The sequence below is a fragment of the Watersipora subatra genome, chromosome 11 (genome assembly GCF_963576615.1).
Source record: "Watersipora subatra chromosome 11, tzWatSuba1.1, whole genome shotgun sequence".
Classification (NCBI taxonomy): Eukaryota; Metazoa; Bryozoa; class Gymnolaemata; order Cheilostomatida; family Watersiporidae; genus Watersipora; species Watersipora subatra.
This window is the reverse complement of record NC_088718.1, coordinates 11,598,211-11,612,918: the sequence shown is the minus strand read 5'-3', so window position 1 is coordinate 11,612,918 and position 14,708 is coordinate 11,598,211. Positions and strand designations below refer to the sequence as shown.

General features: G+C 33.3%; 1 protein-coding gene across 1 annotated transcript in view; it reads left to right on the top strand.

Moving 5' to 3' along the window:
- The first annotated feature begins 1,017 nt into the window (after positions 1-1,017).
- Positions 1,018-14,708, top strand: part of LOC137407819 (uncharacterized) — a 29,766-nt gene continuing 16,075 nt past the window's right edge. Inside the window, exon 1 of the mRNA XM_068094198.1 lies at positions 1,018-1,408. Coding sequence (XP_067950299.1) covers positions 1,018-1,408 — 391 coding nt within the window. The remainder of the gene's footprint in view (positions 1,409-14,708) is intronic.

The window sequence follows — 14,708 nt, the reverse complement described above, 5'->3', positions numbered from 1 at the left end:
TATTCTATGTATGGTTATTTTTACGCTATGGAAGAAAAATTTTCTTTAGTTCAAAAGAGAATTTTCTGGCCAATAACAAAAACTTAAAATTTGCCTCAATGATATTTCTGGCAAAAGTCATGGCCAAAATGTTAAACCGATACCGATATCTACCTAAACCGCAAATCATAAAAGTGACTAATTTTTACCATTTGTGATCAACTTTTTTAAATCCAGAAGTAAATATGCAGACTCAAAAAAGGCAAGACATTAAAAATACTAGATAAAACTAAATGAAAACATTAATTTTGATGTTTCAAAGTTTTTATTACTTTTTTAATTCTGTAAATTTGAATCATTATGCTCGAATAAAAATGCACTTTTAGGCTGTCAGCCATAGTCAGCCTAAAATTATCATTTACTTACAATATAATTATATTGATTCTTAGAACTGTCTATGAAGTCTGTCAAGAACAGAATTATTGAATATAATTTCATTATTTAAAACATGTTTATGACAGTTTATTTAAAGGATTTGGTGTGATTATTGGTTTGAAACATGATACCCGCGCCAAAAAATTCAAAAGTAGAGTTTCATGAATTCATGTTCATGACTAACTTTATATAGTTATTTAAAAACACTCATAACTGTGTTTTGTATGTAATAAATAAATAATTTTAGTCAAAAGTTGTTTATTTAACAATTTTTATGGTGCAAGTCTAACTTTGTTTCAGCAAATAACAATTTTTTCAAAACTGGAACTATTTTTAAACTACCTTCTTTGAGACACATATTTACATGAATGAGGTATAAGTTGTTTATATGCATGTAACCTGATCGTTCGAAAGAAAAGACGTGACTGGTTCTTGTGAAACTTCAATGAGTAAATTATCTCAAGTCTGTCTCTTGTAGTCATCATTTGAATTATGGCAACTTTCTCAAAAATGAGCGGTATTTGGGGGCTAATCGCCTGAAAATTAGTCAGTGCAAATGAGTTAATCAGTTGAAACCAAGTGCAGCTGCACCAATACACAACCATGTTTTCTTTGGTAGGCCACATCGAAGAGTTGATATCATCTACCAAAACTGTTAATACTCTATCTTCAACAGCCACTCCATCAACATCTTCAATTTCACCACCAGCGGCAGAGCCCAGCCCAATGGAACTATACAGAGACTACGCAAAAAACCATAACTTCAATGCATACATTTTATCCATACCACAACCAATTCAACTCGACTCTATGACCAATACGAGACCTAGACTCGACTTGTGGAACGAGACAACACAAACGACCACTGCGACTACAGTGAGGGACAGCTTTACACAGACAGAAACCATTATGACCAACAAGGCAACAACGACTGACAATGTGACTACTGACGGACTGACTTTGACCGACTGGGCTCTGCCGATATTACATTTTTGTTTGTCGTCATTCATCACTTCGTTACTATGAAATATATTTATAGTCCACCCTCACACTAACCTAAATACTATTGTTTCTGACCTTTATTCATTATAGACTTCTAACGTGACAGTGCTAATTACGGACCACTTACCTTCACAACCAAACGGAAAAAAACACTTTGACAATTGGTTAGCAATCAATCGATTGAAAATACATTTAACTGAGCTAATGCATTGAAAAATCACAATTTAGGTTGAAGCCTGAACACAATTTTTTGTGTGAACTTTAGCTAATAAAAAGTGAATGCATCAACAACAGCTTCCACAGGTTCTGACGAAGCTGAAGCTAAAATCTGTTATACCGATCAGGCTTTACCAATCCGAACGCTGTATTTCTAAATGACCAATCAGCATTGAGTAGCTCCACACTTCTGATTTTGTGTTAACCCTCATGATAGGCTCAAATTGTAAATTTTTTCGCCTGGTAATGTGAAGATCTGCCTGGGGACTTTTCTGCTTACTGATTTGTGAATTTCCTAAAACTAAACTATAGCCTCCTGATTACATTATGTAGTAATGACTGTTTTACAATAGATTTGCTGTTACATAAACAATGATTAATGATGGTTCTTAGGTAAGACCGCAACAGAAAGTGATTATCTTCAATTGTAATATTCATTGTGCGAATTGGTAGTAGGTATCCGAGTTGCTCAAGAGGTAGATATGGTGGTAACAAGAGACGTAATGTACATAATACAGTGTACATAACGACCTTGACAGCTATAGACTGTCTAGAGATGGGTCAGTTAGAAAAATCTTAGCATGAATTTGTCATGTCCAAGATTATAAGAGATGGTTCAATGTGCAGAATTCTTGACAAATCACCAAATTTGTTAAAGTTTCAGTAATGGAATATACTGCTAGACCTGACAGAAAAAGGTTGACTCATTCCTGCTCTATCATGCCGCCAATCCTTCAAGGCAGCAGAATTGGTTGAAACTTAAATATATATATTTAAGTTTCAACCAATTCTGCTGCCTTGAAGGATTGGCGGCATGATAGAGCAGGAATGAGTCAACCTTTTTCTGTCAGGTCTAGCAGTATATTTGTATATATTAGTTTACCACAAGATTGTGTCATTACAGTTTTGTTGTACAAGATTGTATTCCTTGGTATCAGTTTTCATTGCTGTGGATATCAGAATTTACAAAGCTTTCGAAAAGAGGAGTAATCTCCTTTGCTATACAGTAAATATGTAAAACAACTAGTGTATTTCCTTATTACCTTATAAAACTATTTATACTACCTGGTAAAACATTGTGTTTCTATTTAATTAAAAATGTGTTAGCAAAAACAATATCTATAAATATATAGCCTGCGTTCTTTAATGTCGACGGTTTTGTAATACAACTCTATAAAACTTTTGAAAAACTTATATATCAAATTATACCATAGTTATTATATTTATTATAAATATGTTTTATAAAAATTTCAACATATACTCCGTATAACAAAATATATTCTAGCTTCTTACTGAGTCAGTTTACTTGAAGACACTTGCAAAGGATAAATCATAATGACAATGAAAGTTTGTTTTGTGAAAGTATCAAATTTCTTCTCCATAGAAGTTTTTGCTGGCATCATTAACTAGTTTGGCAATACTATTATTGGCAACAGGGAACAACTCCAAAATATTTTTTTGATAGAAAATACTGTAAAACCTCTAATTGAATACCATGGCGCTGTATTTTTCAAGCCTGTCTCTATAGTGGCAGTCAATTTGAAGGAGGCATTCGAATGGAGGCTGGCGGTATAATTTTCAACCCTTTTTCTGTAGTGGCGGTCATTTTGAAGGATGACACTGTACTTTTCAACCCTTCCTCTATTATAGTAGCGGTCAATTTGAAGGCTGGCGGTGTGTTTTTCAATTGGCTCCTCAGAACTCTCGGAAGTTAAGATTAGCCCTATCATGGACGAATGTCGCCTATAGTTTACAATTTTTTTTGGTGAAGTGATATTACAGCTTTTGAATGCAATAAACCCGCTAACTTACCATCAACTTGTCAAAAAATGTCTTATTAAGGATACATTGAGAAACTGAGAAATTTCTCTACCAGTTGATATCTATTGCTTACAGCTAACCTGCAATGATATTACCGAAAGGGTCATGCTTCGAATTTTCTTTGAGTTTTCAATCTTTATTTCGTTTCGGAATTGAAGACTTGTTTTTAAATTATTCTTCTGTTTACCAATTTCGCTTGAAAGCTCATTGATATATTTGCTACAGTTTACAGCCAAAACTAACTATTACAATGCCATATAAGAGGATTTACGAGTGTCGATCAATTTTATGATCAGGTTACCACAATGTTGCTATCAAATAATATGATATCAATATACAAATTTATATGTTATATAACAATAATCTATCAAATGCTACAAAGATTTATTCATGAACAAGTGACATAAAGGAACCATACGTACATAACATGTAGAAACAAAAAATTAATGTTTTTAGAACAGAAATATTGTATTGGATTCACACATTTTACCTGCGCTGGTCCTTTTCAACCTATTATTATCGACTATGTTGACTAAAGAGTCAAATTATGTTAATATCTAGCCAATGACCATGCTAATATAATGTAGTCCGGTTTGATGTCCTTGAAACGGCTACCGGGTCAGTTCCAATTAGCCTCTTGGTTATCTGGGTTAATAAATAAGACTGTTTGCTACGAGTAAAATATCTGTATTTTATGGTACCATGTTCCAATACCAAAAATTTACAAAGAATTCGGGCGTATTTAATATACAAACTTAAACTTAAAATATACAAACTTCGGAGAAGATAAATTTTGCCGTAACTCCGAAAGAGCTAATTAGTGGCCGTGTCGACCATAGTCGGTGTTTCAAGCAAACAATGACATTTATCATTATATTCATATTTATATATACAGTAAAATATAATTTAATGAGTAGGCCCTACATATTGAAAACAACTTGTATGCCATCATTAATACACAAACCAAACTTAACACGAATGAAACAATAAAAACGAATATGCTGTCGCAAATTTTGGCAGCGGTAGAATTCCGATGCCAAAATCTGATAGCCACCTCGATTGGTGGCTATCAGCTTTCATTACAATATTTGCATGCTTTGTTCAGATAGCTGCAATCTGATTGTTGCTTTTTATAGAACAAACATGTTCTGGTGTTTTATTACCTACTACAATGTGTTTTGACCTCAACTCTTTGATGCACTGCATAACTATACAAAATTAGCATCCAAACAACATCAAAAATTATACAAATGAGGTGTACTGTTTGTCACAGAATAGTAGTATTTATCTGGCTTAGTCTTTGGATAGAAAATTATTTTCATTCAACATCTACGATATTTACCATTCTGACCTTCAAACTTCAAATCATTAAGGAGTGTTTATTGTGCAGTTCATATGAATTAGGATAAAAATAGACAAGGGCAGAGGTGTTCAAATGCTAATGTGATTAGTCAGTGGCAGGTAATGCCTAAATATAGTCTGGTTTGATACAGATACATTGAAAAGTTCTGTGGTATACCTTTAGCGTGTGTAGTTTGAAAAAAAGGGCATACAGAATATGGTAAGAGTGGTGGAAAGGTATAAGAACTGCGTAGCCTTGTGGTTAGATGAGCAATCTTTGTGAGTCATGGCTGAGTATGCGAAAAGTGCAAAAAAATTCAATGGTAATGTCAGTGACTATAGTATAGCTACCATTGTATCTTGTTCTTTATATCTATCAAAACACCATGGTATCTATTCTTGCATATCTGTTCCGATACCATAGTATCTACTTCTTATAACTATTTTAATACCATGATATCTACTTTCATCCAAATAACTAAATACAATAGTATTTACATGTACCGCAGTAGAACTTTCCCAATACTGTGCTATTTACCACTCCATAACTGTCTCAATATCATGGTATATAATGTACTTCTGAATAACCATTTCAATACTATGGTATTTACCACTCCATAACTGTCTCAATGCCATGGTTTCTACTTCTGAATATCTATTTTAATAACATTTTATGTACTTCTGTATAACCATTTCAGTACCATGGTATCTACTTTGCCATAACTGTCTCAATACCACAGTACCTATTTTAAAAACTCTCAAAATGCCAACCGGACACCTTAAATTTTTTGCTCTATTTTAGTACGAGTCCTTGATGTTCCTGCAATTGTTTCCAAATTTTTGGATGATAAATCTTTATAGGCATTTCTTATAGCATTTAATGTTTACACATTGTTTATTCTTCAGCAGTTGTAGTCTGAAGTAATATTAATGTACAGTGTCAGATTAGATCAATGTCACTTTGCTGTTGTTCTGATCCTTATGACTAGTAACTACTTTTTGTGTCTCTCTGTGTTATTTTTTTACGCTTCTAATAATTCTAGAACAATCCAACATACTGTACATGAATAATCAAACCTTCTGACCTAAGGTCTTAGCCAATATTTTCGCCACAGCCTTTTCAGACTGAATTATTTCGCATGGTCAATAAAAATGTAGCGTCACAAACAATAGCCTCAGGCTTTTGTCAAAAAGGTCCATGGAAGCTTCATTCCTAATAAACCTCTGTAAGCGCAGAGGCCCATATGTAACTTTGGGGTGAGCTAGATTTTGCTTTCTGGCATTATTTTGCATGTATGGCAATGGTTTAGGGGTTCATACGATGATTGCTTTTGCACTTTGTCTTGTGCTCTCCCTCTTTCATATATAATTTGACAAATGTTAGGTCAACCTGTAGAGGTACCATGATTTTTGGAGCCGTTTTTTATTGGAGCGTAAATTTGCTCACATCACTTTTTTCAATAATTTGTCTCATGCTTTGCTCGGATCAAAAACTCTCATTATTTTCCTTATCAAGTGAGAAATTGACTGACTATTAATTACAGCCACAAGATATTCTCACTTATAGGATATTGATAGCTATGGGTACAGTTGGCCAAAACAGTAAGATGAGACCTATGACTACAGTTGAATGTATCAGTACAATATATAATCACAGTATCTATTAGAGTTGCCCCGATTTTAATATCGGAATCGTCGCCGATATGGGTGTTAAGTATCTGAATTGGTATCGGCTTTTTTTCTTAAAAAATCAAAAACTTTAGTTACTTTTCGCAGATCAACTATTTAGCAGAAAACTGTATATCAGCCTGCTAAACTAATAAAAAAATCATCTGCTGCAAGTTCCTTATTTTAACCTAACGATTTCCAAGCCTGTCACACAATATATTTTAAATTTTGTGACTGTAGTCTGATAAACATCCACACAGCTGAGAAATCTTTTGGCTTTAGTCAGGACGTAATAACAAAGTGTGGTATTTTCCAATTACATCGATATGATTTCTTGTCGCCAATCACGAACAAAAAGAACAATGATGAGAAACAAGAGTGTCTGTCCTATTTCTATTTACTAGCATTACAAAAGTAGTTTGAGCAGTCGAGGCAAAAGTAGAATATTGTCATGGTACCTGATATATTGCCATAAACAAGCTTTAGTGAAGATAACTTTGGGCTATCTATCTAATACAAGTTATGCTCTCGTTCAGCTATTTATTAAATAGCCATAGCTAGTGATTATATAAACTTAACTGTTTTTGAAGGCAACAGTTCATTACATACTATGAGAGTAAACAACCAGATTTGTTATAGCTTGTGTAATTATTAATGCAAGTAACTATTATTACTGTTGAACTTAAATGGTTGTATCTACATGTTAGCTGATTACTTACTATGAGAGTGAATAAACCGCATTAGTTTTAGCATGTGTTATTATTCATACAGAAACATAGCATAGGTTATTGGTGACAAGAATGGAATACTCTTGATTAGTGAAGCTTATATCCTTACAGGAATGTAATCCAGAGATCTATATAGCATATTTGGTATATACAAGCACAGTATGTTGTCGGAAGTGGATAAGTTTGTTAAAGCTATTACGACTCAAAACCAAAAGATGGAAGAGCAACAAAAAGCTTACCTGAAAAAAAACTCTTGGAACTACTCGTGAAAGGTTAAACTGAGGCAGCAGATAAGCTAGCACCATCAGCAACCATACCCAAGTTTTCATAGTATGATCCGACCACCAAACTATTGACTGATTATATGCATCGATATGACACTTTTGTAGCAGCTCACTTTACACCTGAAAAAATTAAAGTTAACGTGTTCTTAATTAAGCAGTCACCGGCATTCTAGAAAGGGATCAGCAACATGGCTGGCTGACTGAAAACTCCAAAACTTATGAATGAAGTTACCATGATCAAATAGATAATCTCTTAAAAGAACATTATGATCCTATACAATTTTTTGTATGCGAGCGTTATAAACTATGAAGTACCATGAAAAATATCTGAGAAAACTATTTATAAGCTAGCAAATAAAATTAGAGAGAAAGTGACAACATGTGACCTTTCTAATATTAATGATTCATTGGATGAAACTATGAAATGAGTATTTAATGAAGCAGTTTCCAAAGCACTGTTCAAAGTAAATTAAAATGAGCTATTTTTTAAAAGAGCTATTGAAACTGCAATTGAAACAGAAGATGTAACCAAAATAGCAGAGGAAACTGTACATAGAGAGCAGCAAAATGTCAACAAGGTACAACCAGATCATAGAACTAAGACACCAACAGGAGCTTCAAACAACAAAGAAACAAGACAGACCAGTTTCAATTGTTGCAGATGCAATAAAACTATGGGTACTGCTATGCAATGTCCTTACCGATTTGCTACATGCAATTTTTGCCAGAAGTTAGGATATCTAGGAGTTGCCTGCCAAAAAAAGAAAAGCAACTACTAATAAAAAGCTTATAGCACAGGGCTATACACCAAAATGACAGCTTTAAACTATTTAAAGATTACATTTAGAACAACTTCAAAAGAATATTGAGATACAAGACTAGATTCTAGAAATGGAGTTAAATCCGGAAGCGTGTGGCAACTTCATTACTTAAAAAGTCTGGTGCAAACTTTGAAAACGTGTACCTCTACAAAGAACTACAAATTATGGGTCTCCTTCAAAACGTCCTATTGAAGTAATTGGACAGTGTCAGCTGAATACTAAAACAGTAAAAGGAAACAATATTGCTTTGAGCTTTGTAGTTAGCCGGGTTCCAAATCGCAATCTGATAGAAAGAGGAGCAATCAAACTATTAGGAATATCAATACACACCCTGCTCAACCAACAAACTACCACGTCATGTAAAATATTAGACCAGGGAATTTTTTGGATCAGGACAGTTCTACAGCAAATTCCTACCTAACATGCCAACGATTACAGAACCATTACATCAGCTAACTAAAAGTATTATGCAGTGGAAGGGGAGTGCAGAACATGAAAACAGTTTTTTTCAGCTAAAGCAAGTTGTGACTGCTGACACCTTTCTTACACATTTCAACTCAAATCTGCCTATATGGTTAGTATGTGTTGCGCTCAAAACAAGAATTGGATTTGCCTTATCTCCCATATATGAGGATGATAGCAAAAGGTATATTATGCCTGCTTCTGAAAATTGACTGACCCCAAAAGAAATATGATCAGATTTAAAAAAAACTAGCTATCAGATTTCCGTTAAAGAAGTGTCACCAATTTTTTATAATAGAAAAGTTACCATTGTTACTGACCCCAGAGCATTGACCTCAATGTTTGCACTCAGCAAAAAAACTTCTACACTTGCTGCTAACCGATTAGCGAGATAGACTATCTTACTCTGTCAATTCAAAAATTAAATTGAATGTATAAAAGCTAACAAACATAGGAATGCAGATGGTCTTATTTGACTACCTGTTGGACAAGATATTGAGTTTCACAGAGAGGAAGATGACGCAGACCTAAACATGATTTACACCAATAAAACTATTGGAGCTCAAATAAACCCTACAGATCCAAAAGGAATTGTCAAAAAATCTTCTAAAGGCATTGTTATCTCTACGGTAATGAGATATACAACAAAAGGATGGCCACATCAAAAAGAAACAACTCCGGCTTCTTGCAAAATCAAATAATTGAAAAAGTTATAAAACTCATTGTTGGTGTGTAATGGTTGTTTATACTATGGAAACAGAGTAGTAACTCCTACCAGCCTACAAAAAGATGTACTAAAGATATTGCATCTCCGACATTAAACAGCCATGAATGATGGTTATATATACTAAATTTAAAGCAACAGTTCATTACATACCGTGAGACTGAACAAGCCAGATTTGTTATAGCTGTGTAATAACTAATACAAGTAACTATTAATACTTTTGTACTTAAATTGTAGTATCTACATGTTAGCTGGTTACATACTATGAGAGTGAATAAACCACATTTGTTACAGCTTGTTTTATTATTCATACCAAAATGTAACAGTAACTATGAAGACAATTGAATAAAATGTAGGGTATTGTCATGGTACGGAGGAGTACAGTGAATGTACATGTAACAGTAGCACATTGTTATGGTACCTGCACGAACATTTGAATGAAACAGTAGGGTATTGTTATGGTATCTATGAGTACATTGGATCGGAACAGTAGGATATTACCATAATACGGATGAGTACAGTTGAATGTATCAGTAAAATATTGTCATGGTGTTTATGACTACACTTGAATGGAATAGTTCGATATGTTCATGTTATCCATGATAACAGATGAATGAAAGAGTAAAATATTGTCATGGTTCCTACAAGTGCAGTTTAATGAAACAGGATACTGTCATGATATCCATGAGTATATTTGGATGAAACAGTAGGATAATGTCATGGTACCTATGAGTACAGTTGAATGAAACTGTTGGATAATGTTAAGGTAGCTATGAATACATTTGATTGTATCTGTTGTGAAAATGAAGAACATTATTTTTGGAAAGTTTGGGGCTTTTCATCGAGGCGTTACCTAATTTAAGCATTCCATGCAGCGCTATTTTTGCGAGTTGTCCTATCATGTAAAACAGAAAATGTACTCATGATAATTTCTTTAAAACTGTAAATGGTTGGTCGGTAGCCAATGCATGTAGGTTTAGGAATGGATTTTTCTCAAATGGTTTGAGAAACTATGTTTTGATGAAGTTTTTGCTACTTATATTGTAGATAGTTATAGACTAGTTGGGTATGTTTTCATCTGTGATCGATTGAGGTATGATAATATAATGCTTTATTTATATAATATTAGCACCGAAGTAGAATTAGCGTGCACTTAACTCAGTTGAATTGTGGCGTTGTGACAAACTAATTGGAGTAATCTTTGACTTGAACCCTAAAATCTAAAGTTTCTTTGAAGGGTGATTCATTAGTCATTATTTATTTGTAAATCTTGAGAAAATATTTAAGCAGTACAATGGAATAGGTAAGTGCACATGCTTAATGCTTTCTTTGCTTCTGGATTGTAGAAGAGTACTTCAGTTGTCATTATTTCGGTGCATGCATAATGTTTGTGAGTTTTGCAAGTTGTGTCAGCAAAGCTATTTTCATGGCATGAATATGATCCAGGCTCAAGAGGATACAAAAAATTGTCTATGAAAGAAGAAAAAGTGGTTAAAATAAAAAAGCATGCAAAACTGCAAAAATTAGCGCAAGTATGCACTAGTTGAGAAATACTTTCCTGGGTAAAATTAAAAAAACATTGACTAGAATTTCCACCGTCATACAGCCCATGACCAAAGTGATATCGGAAAAAAGAAAGGGTACTGATGGTTGTTAAAAAAGTTGTTTTACTACTATCTAAAAACTTTACAACCTGATTTTACCAAAAATCTTTACTGCCACAAAACGTTTGAATATGTGAAATGGCAAGCTACTGTGTACACAGTTTAACAGTAAGTTGTGTTAAATGTATAATGGTATTGATAGCGATCTTTAACATAAAGCAAGTATGAGCGTTCACGCGGCGGGAATTTTTCTGCAAACTGCAGCAAAATAAAAGCTGTTATAAAAGTGTTATAAAGCTGTAGGCCTAATCTACTGTAATGTATGTAATTTAACAACAACAATAAGGAAATATGTTAACTATAACTCTGAAATGCAAAATTAGAAGTAAAATGGCAAGCTACTGTGTACTATACACAGTTTGATAGCTAATTTGAAAGTTAAGTTTGAATGTTGAAAAAAATATCAGTAGGCCTAACCTACTGTAATTTAACAATAAGTAAATTAAAAATAATGTAATTTAATAATTAGTGTAATAATGCTAATTTAATAATGTAATTTAACAACAATTAACAATAAGGAAATATTTTTATTATTACTAAGAAATGCAAAATTAGAAGTAAAATGGCAAGCTACTGTGTACTACTATACACCGTTTAACAAGTTGGTTGACAACACAAGTTAGTTGTGTTGAATGTAGAATGGTTTTGATAGCAATCTTTAACAGAAAGCAAATATGAGCGTTCACGCGTCTGAAAATTTTCTGCAAACTGGAGCAAAATAAAAAAAGGTTCTCGTCATAAAGGGGCGTTTTAGTTCAGCCCTAGCTTGTACATAAGTTGTAAAGAATTTCGGCTAACGTTTTAAATATCGAAGCCTTTGGTGATTAGACAAAAAGCATAAACTGATAAACTGTGTACCACAATTTTGTACCTATAAATCGGTCAACGCCTCAAACGGTCTATGTTTATTACAGAAACCTTCGAATAAGTTCGATTACAAGTAAACAATGCCATAGACTGGTGAAATGTGTACGTTATTTTTTCGTGAAATGCGCACAACTTGATCGTTGTATTCTCTGTCGACCGCCGTTTCAATTTCCGGTCTTAAATTTTATTAAACCGAGCTATTCAAGCTTTTGGTGACAGTTTTCGTTCTAATAAATCTGTCTATTGGTGTATAATCCGATCAGATGGGAAAGTTTTTAGAGAATTTCAATAATTTACAAAGACTTGGTAACATATTTAAATAGGCCTATATGTGTTTTGTGTCGTTATTATACTTTAACTAATCTACAAAACGATAGTTAAAGTTGTTGATGAAACTTTCAAACAAGGGTTTGTCTCATTGTTGATGAATAATTTTTGTAAGTTGTGTGCACATGCATTTATCATAAAAACTCGCTAACTTCGCATCCGCTCAATTGGTCGTGGGATAAAGAGGGCAAGTCTAGAAAAGCAAGCAAAGCTGCTTTTCGTTGACAAAAAGCATGACTGCTTTAAACCGACCAAGCTAAGTTGATTCCAATCTTTCAACATCCTAGCAGTCAAATTACCTAAAGAATTGATAACAGTTGCAGATCATAACACAATATTTAATTTTTTGAAAACATCTACCAAAACTTTGTAATTTAATTTTTATTGAAACTACCTTACAGGTTATCTTCAACCTATGTTTTTTTAGTAACTTTTGCACTGATGTTTCTCTAATTCCATATTTTGCTATTAGTTAGGTCTTTCCTTTTTGGTTCTTCCTACCTGCTGGTATTTCATTTTCTGTCAACCTTCAGTGCCAGTTTAAAACAGATTAGTCTCCTCCTCGTCTCCTTTGTTGTATTGGGTGTTTCACTTTTTTGATAATTCTTTAATTAAAGTTTTCCAGGAAATATATTTTTATTTTTGAATTATGGAACAGTTATCTGTCAAAAATTGGGACACTTTTCTGTTGGCTTTTAAATTTTTTAGTTTAGTTTTAATTTAGAACTAATAGTATAATGCGGTTTGAAATTTTTCTGCACTCTGCGGAAGCTATGATGTATGTTGTTTATACATAGGTTCATTCATGTCTTAATATATTAAAGTCTCACCACTTATCAGTGAAATGATTGTGTTCTGTCACAGACACTACCATTGATTGATATGGAAATTAACGATAAAGTTTATTCAAGGGTTACCAGATCTATGAGGGTAATATATTATTTAGTGGATGCATATGACGTTAGTATAACTGCTGTAAGAGTTGTCTGCTCATCAATATATAAAAAGCAATATATCGTGATAATAGGAGATAAATAACAAACAGCAACAAATAATGTTACTAATAATATCATAACAAGTCGTTAAAACCTTTCACAACACTTTCGTCTGCGCTAGTCGAGAAATACTTTCCTGGGTAAAATAAAATGAACATTGACAAGGAGGGCAAGTCTATGAATATTGATAAATAACACGCGTTGTGTATGGTTCATGTTAATTGAGCAAATGTATGTGTTTTTATATTGTAACATTTGGAACTGCTGCTCATAAGAGTAAATTATACTAATTCTCATTGCTGCAGCCTTTACAGCAGTTGCCTTCTCTTACGTTCCGTGGTTCTTCTTCACAGCTGGTAAAGTGACACAATGACTTGAGTCAACTAGTATGAGTAGTATCTGCACCTTCCATACTCCTCTTCTTTTGTAAACTATATGCATTGCTCGGAATCAATAAAAATTTGCTTATCCCATAATTCACCACGCTAAAGCAAAACCTTGTTTCCTGCTAAAATGAGTTTGTCAATTTCAGCCAAACATACATTGTACATGATATTTGCGAGATGTGATGCATGCAGTTTCACATCAGGAAGTATAAATGTTATCAAAACATTTATGTTAAAAATAATCAAAAGTTTTAAAAACTGGTTTTATTGCAACCTTGTAGAATGTGAAAATTAGGTGTGTTCCAAAGTGTCAGGAATGCACAAACTATATGCAAAGAAATCTACGTAGACTGGTGATGTCACAGAATATTCTGGCATTACATATCAGTTTGCTAGCAGTTGTCGTTGCTCCTGATAGTACTAAAGTTAATACTCTGTTTTAACAGTCCTATTCACTGACTATTTGTCGTCTAATTTACAGCCTATACTGTATTAGCTGTACGATTCTATTTGCTGTCCTATTCTCGCTGTCTTAAGTTAACTGTAAGTATTACTGAGTTGCTCCCTTACAAAAGCTTTTTGAATAGTTTTGGATCCCAAACTCCTAACTCTATTATAACTGTGCTGACAAAAAAACAGACTCAATAGAACTTTACTAATCTTGATTAATAATATTAATTATTTTATGCCGTTGTTGCAGAAGACAATGTCTGGAATGACACACGGATGCGAGTGTTGCAGTGATAACTTTTGCGATTGTTGCAATTTTAAATTTAGAAGAAACTGTGATGGAGCAAAACGTGAGTGTTATTCACATCATTGATGCTAGTCTTGGCTTGTAACTAACTGGTGTATATAGTTATTACTGTGAATTTGATTAACAGTTATATAGCGAAACTAAATCAGTTTTGGAAAAAACTTTTGTTAAATTAAGTAAGGAAACTAGCCTCATTTCATATTGTTTTAAAAAACAAAAATTTATTATATA